The sequence below is a fragment of the Hipposideros armiger genome, unplaced genomic scaffold, assembly GCF_001890085.2.
Source record: "Hipposideros armiger isolate ML-2016 unplaced genomic scaffold, ASM189008v1 scaffold_39, whole genome shotgun sequence".
NCBI lineage: Eukaryota > Metazoa > Chordata > Mammalia > Chiroptera > Hipposideridae > Hipposideros > Hipposideros armiger.
In genome coordinates, this window is record NW_017731389.1 from 2,095,558 (window position 1) to 2,115,462 (window position 19,905).

The following is a 19,905-nucleotide window of genomic DNA, read 5'->3' on the forward strand; positions in this document are numbered from 1 at the left end:
TTTTCACTTTTAAGTCATCTCCCTATTTCATTTTTAGCCTTGCCCTGTCCGTTTAATTTTATCAGCCTGACTTTAAATACCTACAGGATTGGGACAGTGCCATGGGCCTCTGTTTGCCATGTATACAAGCAAGCCCTTATTCTGAAAATTGAAGAAGAAATAGCAAGAGGATGGATCACCTCCCATTCTCTTCTCTTCCTGGAGATTTGCATTCAGGCACTTCTAAGAGGGATAGGTACAGGGAAACATGCTTCTGTCATGGGTTCTAATCAGTCTTGACTCTGCCATGATGGTCGAGGCAGCAGCAGTGAAGATTTTAGCCCTTTTCTCTTCCTCTTTGAGGTCAGTAAGCATCAATTGAATGCTCAGTGGGTGCCCTAATTGCATGATCATTATTTTCGTTGTGGATAGCACTAGACACCAACTCCTACCCTAAGCATACTTTGCACCCCTTATTAACCAAAGACAAGTCTTTCGATTCCATTAAGCCTTTCTTAGCTAGAGTAGTATGGCTTGACCAGAGAGGTTTTCTCTGCATATAAAATAGAGACGTGCACTGAAAGAAGTTGCATGGAGAAGACAAAACTGGCTAACACGTAGCCCTCCCAAATCCACATCCACTCACTGTAGATAGAGTAGGTAGAGCCGTAGTTTACTATGTATGTTAAAATGGCTGGGTTAGGGATCAGCAAATTATTTCTGTAAAAGGACATAGTAAATATTTTCAGCTTTGCTGGCTAGACAGTCTTTTGAAATTGCACAGCTCTGCATTTGTAGCTTGAATACAAATGGGCGTGACTGTGCTCCAGTACAACTTTATATACAAAGCCAGGCACCAGCCAGGCTATAGTTTGCTGATTCCTGCTCTGAAGGACAGAATCCTGATATTAATATTTGCTAGATGTAACTCTATCCTTAATGAATATTTAATCTTATAAACACGTTTAAAAAAAACCCTGACTTTACATTTTTTTCTCCGCTGTTTCCCAAGCCTCTATAATTTTATAAAGTCTTTATGAATAAATGATGAAGAGAAGGCAGTCTTCATTTACAAGATGGAAACCCTGGAAGCCCAGACTGATTCCTTAATGTGGCTATGGCCATCTACTGGTTCTTTAAGGTGGTTGCAACTTTCCAGATTGCTGTGGAATTTTAAGTAGTCCAGCAGTTAGTAGTTCTCTATTTTGGCTGAATATTGAATCACCAGAGGAATTTGGGAAAAAAAAGAAAAAAAGCTCAGGCTCCTCCTCCAGAGATCCTAATTGTGTGGTGGTAGGTCATAAACTTAGGTACTTTTATAAGGCCCTTCCTATCTGCCTGAGGTAATTCTAAATGTACCATCAGCTTTAAGAGCCACTGTACTGGTTCAACTGGCTGCATCGCTGTAGCACTTACAAAGCAAAATTGAATTTAATGGCACCAGATGGTATTTGTTTATATTTGAGTTGTGGGGTAAAGCTATTCATCCCAACTTCAAGTTGCTATGTATGTGCACTCTTCCAATACTAACCAGGCTGCCAGAGTTTATTCCTGTAGATATATGGGTCACGTGGATAATCCTTGTAATTAATTATTAATTACATTAAATAAGAATTTACTTTGGGGCTGACAAGTCATAAAACGATGAAATAGAGTTGTTGAAATTCAGTCATGTGTAAAGAAGGAAAACCAGCAAATGACTGCATTTATATAGTACACCAGTTTTGAGTTATACTACAAGAGGAGATTTTATATGGTGATTACATGATGTAATTACAGAAGGTAATTAAACAGATATGTTTTCTTCATTCAACTAGTATATTTAATTTAGATAGTCAAGTTAAATCACCTACTGCAGTTTCTCTTTTTGAGTAATCTTTATACACTATTGCTGTCCTAACTTTGTGATTTTCTTTTTGAAAAAATTGTCTTTTTAATGACAAAACTTTTGTTACTAGATTCCATTCACATTTTTATATAGATTCTGATTCAAATAAAAGGTAAATTAGGGGCCAGCCAAGTCGCTCAGTTGGTTAAGAGCATGAGCTCTGAACAACAGGGTCGCCGGTTCGATTCTCACATGGTCCAGTGATGCTGTGCCTGAGCTGAGCTGCCACTGAGCTGCCAACAGGTGGCAGGATGGCTCAGCTGGTGAGAGCACGTGCTCCTAACAACAAGGTTGCCAGTTCGACTCCCGCATGGAATGGTGGGCTATGCCCACCCACAACTAAGATTGAACATGGCACCTTGAGCTGAGCGGCCGCGAGCTGCTGAGCTGCTGAGCTGCAATCGGGCAGCCAGATGGCTACTGGACTTGGAGCTGAGCTAGCCGTGCCCTCCACAACTAAGACTGAAGGACAACAACTTGGCTGTTCCCCTTCCCCAATTCCCCAACACTGTTCCCCTTCTCCAATGCCCCAATAAAAAAACAAACAATAAAAAACCTTTAAAAAACAAACAAAAAAAAGGTAAATTACAACATTCATGTTTTTAACCACAGAAAGAAGGATGGTCACTTTATTTTAAAAATAGACACTATAGTATAGTATCTGATGACTTAAACTTTTTTAAAAACCACTGTAAATTAAATCAGAACAGTACATTTCAGTTTACAGAATTTTAGTGTTACATACAAAACTAGTATATAGAGTCAGGCCATTACAATATCATTTTATGGAATAAAAAACTTTCAGAACTAAATGATTTAGTAGTTTCATTTTGACGCTTAAAACTAAAATATATCCAAAACTATGTTTTAAATCTCTGTTTCAGGTAACTAAACCTTCTCACATTTTCTAAGCCAGTGTTTTTGTTTTTACTCTGTTGCTTCTGAGATTTTATTTACATTGCTTACCATTGCTTTACATTGCTACCTTCCTGATGCTAAACCTTAGTTTCTTTATTCAGCATCGGCTATTTTAGAAAGTTTTTCCTTGGTTAATTTGGTGTCATCAACCACATCTTGCCATTCCACAATACAACTTAAATAAGATGTACATGTGCTATATTGTTCACATTAGTTATTATATTATTGTATTAGTTTTCAGAGGCTACCATAACAAATTACCAGAACTGAGTAGCTTAACACAGCAGAAATGTATGTCTCCTCGTTCTGGAGGCCAGAAATCTGAAGTTAAGGTATTTGCAGGGCCGTGCTTCCACGGAAGGTCCTAGGGAAGCTCCTTCCTGGCCTTTTCCAGCTTCTGGTGGTTGTTGGCAATCCTTGGTGTCCCTCGGCTTATAGTCTCATTACTCCAGTCTCTGCCTCCATCTCCACATGGAGTTCTCGCTCTGTGTCTTCACATGACCTTCCTACAAGGGCACCAGTTCCTGGGTTTAGGGCCCATGCCACAGGTCTCAACTAATTACATCTGTAAAACCTGATAGCCAAATAAGGTCATATTCGGAGGTTCTGGGAGGACAGGAATATTTGGGAGATACTATTCAATCTTGTAACATTACAGTAAGACTATGTAATGTTTCTCACCTTTGTTTCTATTCTGTTTGTCCAGCAGATTATAAAGACTTCCTAATAAAGCCAGAAATGAAGGTTTTGCAAAAAGCTTTTTAAAATAGCTATATTTTTATACTATCATACATTAAAACTTTGCCACTTTCCCAATATGGTATAAAATTACAGTGATATCTAATACACCGCCATCTATTAGGGATAAAAAGAAATGTTACAGTTTTGGATTTTTACTATCTTTTAAAAATGTTTTTCTCTCTTTTTTTTAAGGACTGCAGCATTCAAGAAAAAATAGATTTAGAAATTCGAATGCGACAAGGAATATGGAAACTCCTTTCTCTGAGCACTCAGAAAGACCAAATTTTACGTGCAGTAAAGAATCTCATGGTGTGCAATGCTCGAATAATGGCTTACACATCGGAACTACAGAAATTAGAAGAACAGGCTGCAGATCAAACTGGAAGATGGTTAGTGGCATAGTTTACCTATAGCTTTTAATGTACTTAAATATTTGAATTAAAAACATTATATAATTTAACCTTAACGTCAATTGTCAAATCACCAAAGCTTTTAAAAATAAACTGAAGTACCCTCTGATAACATAAACATTTTGACAGTGGCGCTCAGAATAAACTTATTATTTTAAGGCAGCATTTTTCACTGGGCAGTTTTGTTGTGTTTAATACTTCCAGATTCTAAATTAAATAGTTAAGAAGCAAGAACTGACAATATTTTAAAAAGAAAGACTGAGACTCATAGTTGAATATAAAGAAATGTAAATTAAAGAAAAAAAACTAACTGTTGAAAAGTATGCTAATAAAGAAGGTACTTGCTAAGTGTAATGGCAACTTAGGTATAGAAATTGAAATGAGTGGACAGCAAAATTGAAAAGATATAAAATCTTTTGAATGGAGGGGAACTTAAAAATCCACTACATCCTTTTCATATGGAGAATGTAAATCCTAGAGAGGCAAGCAATTTACTCAAGGACATGTAACTAGCTAGTGATAGAAGCTAATGAAAGGTTACTTGGGATTTGCTAAGGAACTTCTGGTTCTTGTTCTGTCACTCCAAACTGCCCTTTTGGATCAGGTCTGGGATTTGTGTGTGATATGTACATCCTATGCTACTTACAATGCCAAGTCTTATTTGAACTTAAGAATTGACTCAACTTAGTGGCTAGATGTTGTTGTTTTTTAAACATATAAATAGTCATATATCACCTGTTGTTGATCAGTCTTAAAGCTCTAGCATTAGTAAAACGTTTCTTTTTAGACATTAGTGGCCTTTGGGCTATTCACAGTGCTGTTAAATTCTTGAAAACTAAGGTAAAAACACAGGTCAGAGAAAGAGATTTCTGTAAAAATAAAATATTGATGTGACTGTGAAGTAATAAAGCCTTGTATACAACGTAGCTAATATTTGTTAGCTGCATTTCCCTGGGATAGCTATGTAATCTCTCTGTGCTTCATTTTCTTCATTAAAGTTGGCATGACAATGTTTACATTTTGAAAATTAAGATTATATATGTAAAAACTATTGTAATGCTTTTTGCATAATTAGTGCTCAACACCTGTCAAATAATTTTTTTTTTTTAAGACTTTATTGGGGAATTGGGGGAGGGGAACAGACAAGTTGCTGTCCTTTTGTTCTTCAGTCTAGTAGTGGAGGACGTCGCTTCACTGGCCCATGTTGGTATTTTTATCATTGCACTCTTCCTGGGTGAGGCAGATCAGTCACCGGCCACTGGACGGCCGCTCATGGCAGCCCACTGCAGCTTTTCTGCAGCCTGTGCCGTCACCAGTGACTCACAGCAGCCCAGCTCCAGGTCGAGCTGTTGTTCACCATCTTAGCTGTAGAGGGCACAGCATCACTGGCCCTCATGTGGGATCTGAACCGGGGCCCTGCTGTTCAGAGCTGGTGTCTCAAGGCAACTCTTAACCAATGTGCCACTCGGCCGACCCTCAAATAATTCTTCTTATTATTTATCCCTGGCATTATAAAATGAAATTATCCTAGTATCATAATCTAGGAAAATATTTTTCAGATAGACATACATCGGTTTAAGTCAGTGCTTCTCAAACTAGGTCAGATGAGTCACTGAGAGTACAGAATTATCGTATGTGTTAGGAGATATGCAAAGCCGTAGCATAAATATGACATATCTTCTTATAGCATGAATTTTTAATTTAAAGAATGAGAAATTTAGAATTGTGGCATAGTTTTGGGTTATTCTACTCATGGGAATATATGTTCCTTCTCCCTAGCCTTTATAAGGGCATTTTGTCAAGGGGGGCTATTTCAGTGGAAAAGTTTAAGAAACACTGGTTTAAGGACAGTATAAGACTAAACAATGTTGTATCATCTCTCACAGTTTTATGGAATATTCCTCTGAGAATCAGATCTGTCCTCTATATTTCTGTTCTTTAAATATTTACAGTAGACCCCCTTTATCATTAGGGATATATTCTAAGACCCCCAGTGGATGGCTGAAACCACGGATAGTACCCTAATTAACTTCTTCAATTCTGCCTGAAATGGGGCAGCAAGTTTCTTCATTAACAGACACAGCCTCTCCAGTAATTTAATATTTTTCAGTCCAAAGCTGTTCCTGAATCTGTGTAACCATCCCTTAACTTGCAGTAAATGGCTTGGTGTCCTTTGTTTCAGGGGATTCCCTTGCCGAATTCCTTTTATAGGCTCAGTGCTTTCTTGGACAATGTTACCCTCAATCAGAACACGTTTTCTGTTCATTTCTTCTACCCACTAATGTAATGCCTTTTCCATCGCAACTAAGCACTTACCATGCACTGTGGCTGTAACTTTTGCAGTTTGAGATGCAACAGAAAAACTATCATGCATTTCTTTTTCCTTCTTCACAATTTCATGGATAGAAGATTTGTTCTTAGTAACCTCAGCATACACTATATTTTCTTTACTATTGAGTCAAGAAGCTTCAGCTTTTCACTAAAAGGAAGCACTTTACAGCTTTTCTTTGGCATATCTGACTTGCCAGCATCACTCTTCTTGTGCTTTGGGGTCATTAAGTAAAATAAAGGTTAGTTGAACACAAGCACTGTGATACCACAACAGCCGATTTGATAACCAATATAGCTACTAAGTGACTAATGGCAGATGATGTATACAGGGATGATTCACATCTCAGGTGGGACAGTACGAGATTTTATCACGCTACTCAGAAATGCATGTAATTTAAAACTTATGAATTGTTTATTTCTGGAATTTTCCATTTAATATTTTTGGACCGCAGTTGACCGTGGGTAACTGAAACCGTGGAAAGTGAAACCACGGAGTAGGGAGGTACTGCTGTAAAATGAATTGTGAGTTGGCCATTTCCTTAATTTGGCAGTATGACTATTCTGAAGTTGCTGATTTATAAAAAAAAATGTTACATAATCTGAATCCCTGTTGGATTTATATAACAAAACTAGAAAAAATATCTAGGATTCTCAACTGAAAATATATATGATTTTCAGTTTCTTTACTGATTATCTTTGATAGATGAAAATAACTTTCATGCTATACACATTTATATTTTTTCATCGTTCATGTAAAAACATTGTCTCCTTTAATTATTGAATGATTTCTATTTCTTCAAAAAAACCTGAGTATTCCGCATGAATTCTTTTGTTTATAACTTCATTTTGTTATATGCAGAAACAACATGAGTTCACGGATTGAATGTAACTGGAAATTATAGTACTTGTTTTCTTATTATATAAAAATGATCTAAAGATTAATGAGAATCTTGTGATAGTTTTTTTAGTTCCTTGAAGAAAGTTATGTAAATTATCTCATTTGATCAGTCAGTCAAATAATTACCAAATATCTACTACTTGTAGAACACTTACTAAGCACTGTGCTAGTATATCCAAATTAAAAAAACACAATTTATCAAAATATGAGAATATATGTATATTCAGCAATCATATATTCTAGAGACTTAGCAAGTCTGTTCCTTATCTTGGCTTTGATAATCTTTAAGATAAGAAAAATGCTCTGTTTTTGCAATGCTACCAGAATTAAAACAGCATTTTAATGAGTCTACTGCCTACAGCTAGCCTACCTTCTCTAAAATTTTATGATAAAATGTCAAAAAAACGAATACAGATAATACATGTAGACTTTTCAAAGGAGAATTAAATCAGTATGAAATGGTAGAACTGAGGAAGGAGTAATGGAAGAGTTGGATCTGAATCTTCTAGATCATGAAAGATGATAGAGATGAGTAGGAGAAAGCAGCATTCCAAGAAAGGAAAATAGCAAAATAAAAGCTGAGGGTGGAAGATGAGCATGAATGATTCAAGCGCAGTGAAGAGATGTGTTTGGCTGAGATGAAGATCAAGGCACAGTTGAAAAGGAAAGGGGCGGCAGATATTGTGCTAAGGTGTTCACAAATTTATTACAAACTGAGAGAGAGGTATAAACATCTTTTTTCAAGACCTAAGCACTGGAACTTAGCATAGCATTTCGAAGAGCACACACTGACTAGGGGGTGGCTAGGATGTAAACCCAGATGACTTAAAAGCCTGAGTACCCCTCACCCGCCAAAAAGAAGTTCATGTATTTTGTACTACCTCAGGCTGCCCTGGTGAGTTATTATAGGGCTTTACATTTATTTCATTGTTTATCTTTTATTTTATTTTCAGCAAAAAAGAGACATGATAAAAGGGGTGTATGGGTGGGTTATCTGGTAGTAGATTGTTGAAAGGATGATTAGACAAAATGATTTAAATAACCAAGTTTTAGGGGAATTATTAAGGAATAGGCAGACATAGAAATGATTGAGTAAATAATTTGATGAGAGAATTGAGATAAAAAATAGTGCTTGAGTTTTGGGCTTTAATAATAGATTTTCCACTCAAGGTGGTCTTTATACAAAAACAACCATTCTGCAAACAGTTTCAGTTATTTATCAATTTATTATGAATGTATTAAAGTAAGCAAATAATCTTACTTCATTTTACAGCTTTTTAAAACCAGGGCTTCAGGCAAGAATTAAGCCCTTAATGCCCCAAGCCACGCATTGTAAACAGTGACTTAATTTCCATATTTCTAGAATAGTGCTAGTTTTGCCCCATTCTTGCAAAAATTGAGAAAATAGTCATTCTGCGGCTAACTTGAGGAATCCCCACTGAGAAATCAATGATAGATATAGTCATATCATTTGTTCTTTTTTAAAAAAACAACAACACACACACACATATCTGGGAATATCGGTAACTGTTAAATGCTCTGTTATCATAATGTTCTAATTATATAACAAAAGCTTTGTTGTCCTAAATTGTGTGAAGTTATGAAACACCTTCTGATATGCCACCTATTTTTGATGTCTAAATATACAAAAAATACCCAGGTTTGTGTACAATTCACAATAGTCAGGGTGAGTCGAGAAAGTGAGATACAAAAAGCTTTCTAGATTTAGGTTTCTAGATATCTAACAGGAGATAGTTAGGGTGAGGGGTGGAATAGAGACAACTGACCACCTCAGTTTAGATGATAGGATTGCTTAGTTACAGCAGTCCATCAATTTGCTAGTCTTTTGACTGGTAACCTAGACTATCTCCCCAACTTTTCCCTGCTTATTATAACCAGATACATCTACTTAAAAGACTGCTTATGTCAGTTCACTTCTTAAGAAACAGCTAATGGTTTCCATTTACTAAAATTCCTTAGATAGGCATTGCATTCCAGGATCATTGTGGTCTGATTTCAAACACTTTCAGCCTCATCTCTCGAATTTCTATTTTACAAATTTATTTCAGCCAAATGCTATTGTAGATCTGTATCCCCAAAACAGTGCTTGAATTTTCTTGCCTCTAGTGCCTTTGCGTATACTGATGTGCCCTGTCTTTCATTTCCACTTACCAAGACCTCTTTTGTGCTGCACCATCAGTTTCCTTGGTGATTCTATTCAGAAAATGATCATTTCTTATTTCTCCTTTGGTGGAGTGGATCATATTTACATATGAATTGTATCACCACCTTTGTTTAAGTCTTTGATCTGCAATTAAATATGTATAATGTTTGCTATATGTCCTTTGTTGTACCTTCCAAAATCATCTCTTGTTTGGGGAAAGCTCACATGAGCTAGTGGATTCTTCAACATAAGTAGTTTTCTTCACATTCTTGCACGTTTAAAGTACCGTATTTGCCGGCGTATAAGACGATTTTTTGGCCCTGAAAAATATGCCTCCAAGTGGGGGGTCGTCTTATACGCCAGGTACACTTCAGATAGACTGCCCATAGTGCTTGCCCCGTGCCATAGTGGCCTCCCGATGCCCGCCCACTTCATTCCACATACTGTTCAGGCATCAGCAGCGCTGCTGGGTGTATGCTCGGCTGTTATGCGATTTTACCACACTCGCAAAATCGCACACAGCCGACCATATAACAAACTCTGTATTTTGAGTGGAAATGTTAGGGGGTCGTCTTATACACCCAGTTGTCTTATACGCCGGCAAATACGGTATTTTTCTTTAGTGTACTTAAAGGGCAGCTTGGCTGGGTGCAAAATTCTTGGCAAACACTTTCTTTCCTTGAGTTTCTTGAAAACTGCTCCATTGTTGTCTTGTTATTAATAAATATAATGTCTAATTATTTTTCCTTTGTAAATGACTTAGTTTTTTTGTCTGGAGGCTGAAAATAGATTCCTTTATCTTAAAGTCTGAGAATTTTACTGGGATATATCTAAGGTTGAGCATTTTGGCTCAGTTAGGACCCTCTCAATAGGTAGGTTCAATTCTTTTATTTTTAGAAAGTTTCTCTGGAGTTAAAGCCTCCAGAATAAAGCATAAATTTTATCTCATTATTTTGTTTTTTCCTATTTAAGGACTCCAATTGCACAAAAGTTTGATTTCTTTGCCTGTCTTCTATGCCTGTCACTTTCTCTTTAATGTTTTTAAGCTTTTTACTACATTTTTGTTTTGTTTTTCATTCACACTTACTATGCCTTTTAGTGTACTTTCAGTTTTATCTCTTTGTCGTTGGGCACTTTGTATTTTCATTTCAGAAATGATTTTGTATTTTTTCTTCTAATTTCTTTCCTGGGTCTTTCATTTTTTTTTTCTTTCTGCATATTTACCTGTTTGTCCTTTACTAGTCTGAGGTTTTAGATTTGAGATTCCCAGTTTCTTTCCATATTTGCAATAGCTTATTTAACTGTACATAATTCATTTTGGAGTATCATGTTATAGTTTTTGTTATTTTATTTTTTTGGAGAGTGGTTGGTGGAGTAATTTTTTCAGCTGAAGCATTTTGATTCTCTCAAATTTCATTTTGTAATAGCTTTGTATGGCTATTTGGGTCCTTTTTTGGTCCTTAATGAAATATATAGGATGTGGGATTTTTCTGGGCCAACTGATGGGGAGGGTGGGTAGAAGGGCTTATTTGGTTTCTTAGTTCAAGAGTGTTTTCTGTAAGTGGAACTATGTAGAACAACTTCTTTTAATAAATGGTGCCTTTGGAATGTTGGTTGATTGGTTGGTTGATTTTCTGATTCTTTGATACTGGTTTGTTTCTTGGGGTTTTTAATTTCAATTGCCTCTTCTCCTTCTTCTTTTTTTTTTTTTTTCATGACGAAACTTTCAAAGGATACCTTCTCCATTGTGTGTCACTCTTCTCTACAAGACTAACAACTTCTGAACTAGAATTCTTTTAGAGCCCCTTCATTTCAACTACCCAGAAACCAGTGCTGTTGTATCCACCAGGTCTTATATCCATTCTTTTTTCTTCTAGGGAGATCACAGTTGATACTGTGTTTTGCAGTGACTCTTTACTTGGGTAAGGCCTCCAGGAGTTGGCTTTGATGGTTTGATTAATTTTCTTACTTATGTGTAAAATAAAGTTTGTAGTGGTCTCTGTTTCCTAACTCTGCTATGGTATGGGCTATAGGTAATTTTATTTGCCTTGCTTGTTGATCTGAAAGCTTTTGTACGATGGCTGAAGAGATTCCGATTTAGGTGACTACCATTATCTTACAGGAACTAGGAAGTCATACTCTGATCACTTTAACAGATATTTTAGTGCCTCTTTCACATAAGCTCCAAGTTAAATACTAAGGCCAAAAATATCAATACTCCCAAAGTAATGCTTGTATTTGTGTAACATTTTTTTTTTAATTGGGGAGTTGGGGGAGGGAAACAGTGTTGGGGAATCGGGGAAGGGGAACAGACAAGTTGCTGTCCTTTTGTTCTTCAGTCTCGTTGTGGAGGACGTTACTTCACTGGCCCATGTTGATACCATCATTGTGTTCTTCCCGGGTGAGGCAGATCGGCCACCAGCCTCTGGACGGCCACTCATGGCGGCTCTAGGCAGCTCACACTGGCTGCCGGCTGCTCACGCTGGCTGATGGCCACACACGGTAGCTTGTGGCAGCCCACTGCAGCAGGGGCTGCAACCTACGCCGTTGCCAGCGACTCAACGGCAGCCCAGCTCCAGGTCGAGCCGTTGTTCACCATCTTAGCTGTAGAGGGCAGTGTCAGTGGCCCTCATGTGGGATTCAAACTGGGGCCTTGCTGCACAGAGCTGGCGTCCCAAGCCAGCTATTAACCAATGCGCCACTCGGCTGGCCCTTGTGTAACATTTTAACCCTCCGTCAGATTCTCACAGATTCATTGCACACAAAGATGCCACTATGAAATACGTCTTTATTGTACTAAGTCACAAACATGATTGGCGATAGGTTATGGTAGAGGAGGAAGATACGGAAGCGATGAGTCATGATACTTAAGTTAACCGTTAGATACTTGAAAATTTGTGTGCAATGAATCTGTGAGATCAGTTGTGCCCATCAGAGGGTTAAAGAACGACTGAATACATATAAAATATTGTTTCATTCAGTAGATATGAGGATGCTGAGGCTAAGAGGTTAACAGCAACTCTTCAACATATCTAGTTATTGATGGGTAAGATTCAACCCTAAGACTTTAGTATAAATCTACTAAATCTAGTGTCTGCTCCATCAAAATGACCATATCCTATTTTATTTCATATAATATTTACTAAACATTTATTGAGCTCCTTAGAATGTACTGAGCTATATAGCAGGCACTGGTGATTCAGCAGTGAACAAAACAAAGCCCTAAGCTTACAGAGCTTACATTTTAGCGATGATATTCTCCCCTTACTCCAACCTGCCAACCTGTCTCTTGTCTTAACTTCTGAAATACTTTATTTGGCTTTGTAAAAACAGTGCTAGTCAAAGTCACTTATATAACCTAATTATATGTGTCATTTAAAATAATTTTGATTTTAATAATGCCATAATAATTAGTTTCTTATACTCCAGTTGCCTAGTTTATTTCCTATATACTATAACTTAAAAAAAAAGAAAAAAGTGTAAGTTGCAGGTGAAAATTGTATACTGGTATTTCTACAATAAAACATGGTATATATTAATGACAGACATTCCTGATTTTATTTTTTAAACTTTATATAATTTAGTGTCTGTTGAAAAGCATTTATATCAAGATTTGAAATAGAAAACTGAATTTAAGATACTTATGAAAGTATTAATTTTATACCACATAGTTTTAGAATGGTTTAAAATTCCATGTTAAGCATTTCTGAGCGTTACAGTTTTCACTGATTTGCATTAGAGGTGAAGGATTTTATAACCTGCTTTCAAATAATAGAATTCCATTTAGAATTCTTTTAGTACTTCATTAAGAAAATATAAAATACTTTCATCATTGTGCTGTTTCTCATCATAGTGTGTTCATTTTGGCAAAGAAATGCTATTTTACATTCCCATATGGAACAATATAAAATAGGGTAATCTGTATTTACTCAGTCAGTTTTAATACAGATTTTTGAGCAACATGGTGGCTGATTGGCACCCTCTGTTGGACATTTTATTTACCTACAGGCAGTAATATAAGTAATAAAGTTAAGTTTGTCTTTTATATTTTTATCTGTTTTTTTTTTTTAATTATTTACAGGCCTCACCAAAATAATACTCCAACCTGGGTTCATAAGAATAAGATAACACTATTGTTTAGCTGTGCTTTTGTTTGGATAATTTTCTGGTTATTTGTTTTTTCCTCAGGCTGGCTCTCTAATTGTAACATTTAGAATTGGCATTAACATTGCAAATTTTCAAACAAGTATTTATTTAACTGTAGCAAACTATTAGCTACAGTAGCACATTATTAAGCAGATAATGTTTAACAATTTTATTGTCAATTTGGATTAATTAGGAAACATCACATTTTAGCACCCTAAATAACAGTTTGAGGAGTTATTTGAATTGAAAATAATTTAAGCTCCAGAAAAATGAGGCTAAATTACTTCATTTCATCTCTCACTGTTTTAAAGACAAACTTAATTATTCTGTAAGATTATATGGCTAATTGAATTTATATTATCGTTTAATAATATTTATATATAATAAGTTTGTTGACTGGTCCTGGAAATGCCTATGCAATTTGTAATTACAGGGAAGAAAGCTATACTCTGCAAGGTGATTGAATAGTAGGGAGGGGAACATTTTTTTCTTTTTGGTAAATATTCAGCAAGTTTGCTTTTGGTGATTCTGGTATTTTAGAATATCACTTGCCTGCCAAAGCCTCAAGTTTAATCCAATTTAGTAATACCTAATGGATCTCAACTTTAGCATAATCTATGACCTACTCCATAATACTCAAGTTACTTACCATATTAGAGTTTTCTTGTATTTTTTCACTGAAATAAGTATTTTAAAAATTTATATTATACATTGCTCATATAGAAGGTGTTTTCAGAAATATGACTTACAAATGCCAACCAACTGCATTTATATTGTATTTCTTGTTCCAATTTGTGGAAATTGAGATTTGTGTTTGATTTCTAGTGGGCCTGTCAATATATTATTTTCACCAAAATGTAGCAGACTATTCAATAGACTTTTTCACTCTATAATGAACTAATAAGCAAGCAAATGTTCTCCAACATGACAAAGTAAAAAGTATAAAATGTGTGATTCAATGAAACATTGTGAAGTAATCAATGAGCACCTTTATTTTTCACAGAGTCAATTCTATATTTTAACTTAAATACCAGTGTGACCATAAAGTACAATAATTAGATAGGATTCTGAGAACTTGTGTCTTTAAGTCTACTACATTACTCTAGTTATACCTAGTATGCGGGTCTGTAAATACTATATTATGTTCAATATAAGCTTACCAACTTAAGTACATTAATAAATTATTTTAGTTTATTTGGAATATATTTCACCTATAATACTTATGTGCTTAATCCAGTAAGAGGGTCCAAAGAGAAGTTGGCTGATATATTTTATTTTCAAATTTGGACACATGATACTGAATAGATGCAGTCTTTTTAACAAGCCTACTGAAATGCAATGAGGTGGTGGTATACTCTTCTGAAAATCAGTTAGATACACTTCAAACTCCCACTCCGTCCTTCTCTAAAAGCCCTCTTAGAAATCAAACAGTATTCAGATGAAAAGTTTCTATCTTACCATGTATTTAAGTACCTAATTAAATTAGCCAGCAGTTAATTAGCTAACTAATTTAAATAAAGACCAAAAAAGATGCAAAGAATACTCTTGGAAATATTCCCATAGAAATGGAATGCTAACCTTTAAATGCAGGATATTAGTAAATCGGATATTGGAGAAATACTCAAGGTTGGGATTGATTTGGTCTATTAGGAGATGACTATTTTGAAAGGTTTTTTGTTTGTTTGTTTTAATGGTAATGGTATATTCTAAAGTCAGATCTGGAAGTGTCTTATATCTCAAGAATACACTTTGAGACTTTTTTCTATTGTCATAATATTTCCCTCTCCACATTTTATTCTTTCCTCAGAGCTATTCCCTTCCTTTTCCATCTTAGTTAATTAATTTATTGTTTTAGTACATGCTTAGTTTTTTTTTTAATATCAAGGAAACTAAATATATTACTGTGTATAAATATAGAATAGAGAGTAATTTTTCTGATATTTGTTATACTTTATAAGGATAAGGTACTCCTGGGCAACAAGTTCATGATTGGGATATTCATTAACTTTTTCAGGCAACTATAATCTGGTAAGCTAGAAATGTAATTTATGAAATGGTTATCCAAGGTATTACACTTCTTGGGAGTTGGACAAATATTATACATCTTGTTTATAAAATGTAAATAATCACAAAAGGTTTTCACTGTGGAATCAGCCAGTATATAATCATCAGGGAATGTAAAGCTTATATGAAAAAAAATCAAAGAGAGTAGTTCCATATATTTCTCTTAAAGCAGCTAGCTGTTGACTGAACATCTTAAAGTTTGAGTCAGGTTGCTTATATTAAGTGGAAGTCATTATTATTCATGGATATATGTTTGCTTTTAATATTTAGACATTTGTGAAAGATTGCTAAAACAATTGCTTATTAGAAAAGATACTTTTTTTTTCATTAGGCTTTTTCCTTTTGACAGTGATGTGAATTTTGAAAGTAAAGAACGAACCGCATGTAAAGGAAAGATTGCCTTATCAGGTATGCTACAGATGGATTGTTTTTGTACTGCTGAATAAATTCTATAAAGTAAGTTTCTAGAGTTGGTGGGTTTTTAATTCCCTACGTCCATTCTCTTCCTTCATTTTATTTTGCATACCTCTATCATCATATTTGTTCTAAAACACTGTTTTCATCATTATGCACTACATATGCATTGAATTTTACAAATCGTTAGAAAAAGCTGTTTCATATAGTACATATATTATTGCAGTTTTGTCCTCAGTGCAGCTTTGTGAAATATGTAGAGTAGTTCTCTTTTTCTACAGACTCAGAGGTTAAATGACTTCCTGTAAGTGGTTGAGCTGGGCTGCAAACTCAAGTCTTTTGACTCTCCATTCCTTTTCTGCTCAGAAGTTTCAATAATGTTTTTAGTGTTTGCTAGGCTAGAAGTTCCATGAGGGTTGGAACTATATTTGTTTTGTTCATCGCTATATACCCAGCAGCTCACACAGTGCTTGCACATAGTAATTGCTCAGTGAGTATTGATTGAATGGATGACTGTTCTTCATTGCCCATAGGATACAGACCAAATTTTTCACCTCCGAGTTTTCTATTCTGACCCAGCTATTTTTCTAGCCATATCTTCCATTACTCCTATACATGAGCTGCCTGGTTTAGCCAGACATTTGTCTCCCTGTTCCATCTGCACACCCCATGCTTCTGACACCCAGTTAGCTCTTGAAATAATTGTATTGTCTTCGGGATCTGTTTGCTCATCTGTAAAGCCTTCCCTGTTACCATTCCAGCTGGAAAGGAAGTTTCCCTTCTCTGAATTCCTAATGCATTTAGGATACCCTTTACCACTAGATGGCACTTATGCTGTGTTGTCTCAGTTTCTCCAAAGTGTTAAGGAAGCCAAAGACAATGGCCTGGAGATGCTACAGATCGAAGTGAATACATGGCTGACTTGTGTGTATGCTAGTTAGATAATGCACCTTTACAAATACCTCATCAGCACGCTTTGGAAACAACACACCTCCATCAATCCTTAAGTAATAACTAGATTGTTTCATTGGCCAAACGCTGTGTTTTCTTATCTCCAGGGACCCTGCGCTGTATTTCAGGCCCTCTCACCCAAGGAACTGTTTTTCAGAAATGTCTTTATGTATAAACAAAAATTCTCATACAGGAAGTCTAGACCTGAATTTCTCATAGGATGTAATTGCCCTAAATCAGAGGAATCCCCCTCATCCAAAACATTTGTCAGAAAAATAACTGAACTGTATAAAAATCGGTTGCTTGTTTTATAGTTATATTCATGTTTTCATCTTTCCAGTTATAAGACTGGAATAAAACACGTTTTGTACTTCCTTGTAGCCTTTCAACGTGAAACAGTACTTTTACATAAGTAGTTCTTTAGTAGATTTTAACATGATAGATAAAATATTATAGATCTGTAGAGGGGATTTTCTAAAAATACTTAAACATAATCCTTCATTCCTTGCCTCCAATGTAGTGCCACTTAGTACGCAAATGACATAATGTTAAATTGCTATTAAAGAATCAAGTGACGTGTTGGAGTTAACATCTATTGTCATTTCATAATAAATAGTTTATTGACTGCAGCAACTCATGAAATTAGCATTAACTACATTTAGAAGAGTGCTTAAGTAAAAGCATTTAAAGAGAAAAAACTATTTTCCTGAACACAAACACTCAAGTATAGAAATTAAACTTATTTCTGCATATGTTCCTTCTTTCCAAGAGATAATTTTAAATTAAATTAAGGAACTGAAAGTCTCAGAAAATGGGATACATATGTAATTTCATTTCATCTTTGCTTAGACTTAATTATATCTCATCCGTTTATTTGTAAAACATAAAAGCAAAGAAAATTAAAAACTAATTCACCTTTATAGATCTATTTTCTTTTGATATTGGGATGAAAATGTGACTTTTGTTTTGATCAAAATGGATATTTGCAACAAAGTTTGATAACATTTCTGAGATTATATTGATTTTTAGGAGATACCTGGGTTTTTCATTTCCAGCTTCACCATTCACTGGCCAAATCTTTATCAAAGTAAAAAGAATAACTGAGGTTTATCCTGATCATTTCTGCTAAACATCAAATAACTACACTGTGGTAATTGTCTGAGCTTTCTCACTAATTGTTAATTCAGTGACTAAAGCCAAGTCAGTTCACAAAGTGCCTCTTTTTTTCACTTTTCAAAATTATGATAGACATCTAGGCCCTGATAGCATCAAGTTAGCCATCCTATTAAGACTCTTTCGGTTTACCATTAAAATGGCAATGAAGACACAAAAAAAGACAAAGGTAAGGGCACTGTAAACTAAGCCTGCGTCAGCCATTTGCAAGAGCCAGGTAGGAATTTTTACTGTTTGAAGCTGAATTAAGAAACAGTTGGTGGCTTACACATCCTTTGCCATCTGACAGTACATGACCATCTGGGAAATAGATAAGAAGTGTCTACCTTCTCCTCTTGAGGCTCTGACACAGTTGGGCATGGGAAAGGGCAAGACCGACCCACAGGTTGTGGGTATACGGTAAAGGAAGTCGGGTTCCATGCTCCTCCCAAAACAGTGTAAAGAGTTAATACCACCCTAATAGAACAAGAACAGCTGTGAACAAGAACAGTTGTGAAATGAAATGAGTCAGCAACTGTGGTCAAGCAAGAAGCAGGCTGTTTGACAGGACATCAGCCAAGTCACAATTGTAAAACAATAAAGGCAATCCCATTAAAATCAAGAACAAAATAACAATGTCTATTGTATCAATATAATTTAACACAGTTTTAGAAATCTCGAGCTAAAATAGTAAGAATGAAAGATGAAACTACTGAAAACAAATAGACAAGTTAAAAACTATTTGAAGATAATAGATAGCAGACCTAGAAAACCTAAGGAAATTTACTGACACACTATTTGAATTAATAAAGAATTCAGTAAAAATAGCTAGATTCAAGATAAATATACAAAAAGTGGTAGCTGCTGTCAAAACCAGCAGTAACTAGTTAGGAAATATGATGGCAAAAAAGATCTCCTTTACAATTAAAACAATAGAAAACAAAAACATTAACAACCCCCAAGAATAACCTTAATAAAAATGTAAGGGTAACTGTATCAAGATACTCCGGGTAAAGACGATATTATAATAATATCAGTTCCCAAATTAATTTTGACAATAGAATTACAATGAAACATTTTGAAGGGGGAATTTTGATAAAATATTAAAAAATTCACATAAATTAGCAAGTAAGAAAAGATGTTTTGGGAACGCTTTCTAACAGATACTATATTATAAAGGTTCAATGTGTATAATAGTATGGTATTGATATTAGGATAGACAGTCATTAATACATGATTCAATTAGATCATAAAGTATATAGCCAAGGAACAGACACTTAGAATGCTATATATGGTAAAGATGGCATCATTAAATCAGTAAGGAAAAAGATGTCCTATTAGATATGAATGGAGTTGGAACTTGTCTATTAACTTGTCTACTATTTTTATAAGAAGAATAATTATTTTTAAATTTTACCTCACATACCCAAATTCTCACATAGATTAAATATTAACTTTTAAAAGTACAAATCATAAGTAATACGTTGAGAGAGAGAGAAAGAGAGAGAGAGAGAATGGGCCACAGATACAGATTCACGGAACTGGCCAATAAAATGTACAAATATTTTTGTTGTTAAGAAAATGCAAATCTAAACAATTAAATCCTGTCACTTGACTATTAAATTGGTAAAGTTTTAAAATTATTGTTTGATGAATTGTATGTGAAGTGTTTAGCTTGGCATATGGAGAAAGCTCAATAAGTAATATTTTTATCAAAACTGCTAAGGCATCAGTGGGCAGGGTACTCATACATACCTGCCTCGTTGGGTAGGGTAGGGATGAAGGAGTGATATAAAGCTTTTCTAGAAAGGAAATTGGAAATAGTCATTAAAAACCTTAAAAATACACT

The 19,905-nt window shown here is 35.2% G+C and overlaps 1 protein-coding gene across 4 annotated transcripts in view; it reads left to right on the top strand.

The window, feature by feature from the left end:
* Window positions 1-19,905, top strand: part of RTKN2 (rhotekin 2) — a 66,770-nt gene that overhangs the window by 2,657 nt on the left and 44,208 nt on the right. For 2 of the 4 annotated variants that reach the window (XM_019638433.1, XM_019638434.1), the window contains exons 2-3: window positions 3,719-3,915; window positions 15,889-15,947. In XM_019638433.1, coding sequence (XP_019493978.1) covers window positions 3,719-3,915; window positions 15,889-15,947 — 256 coding nt within the window. Of the gene's footprint in view, window positions 1-3,718; window positions 3,916-15,888; window positions 15,996-19,905 lie in introns of those variants that run through there. The other 2 variants (XM_019638435.1, XM_019638436.1) reach the window with 2 other exon arrangements.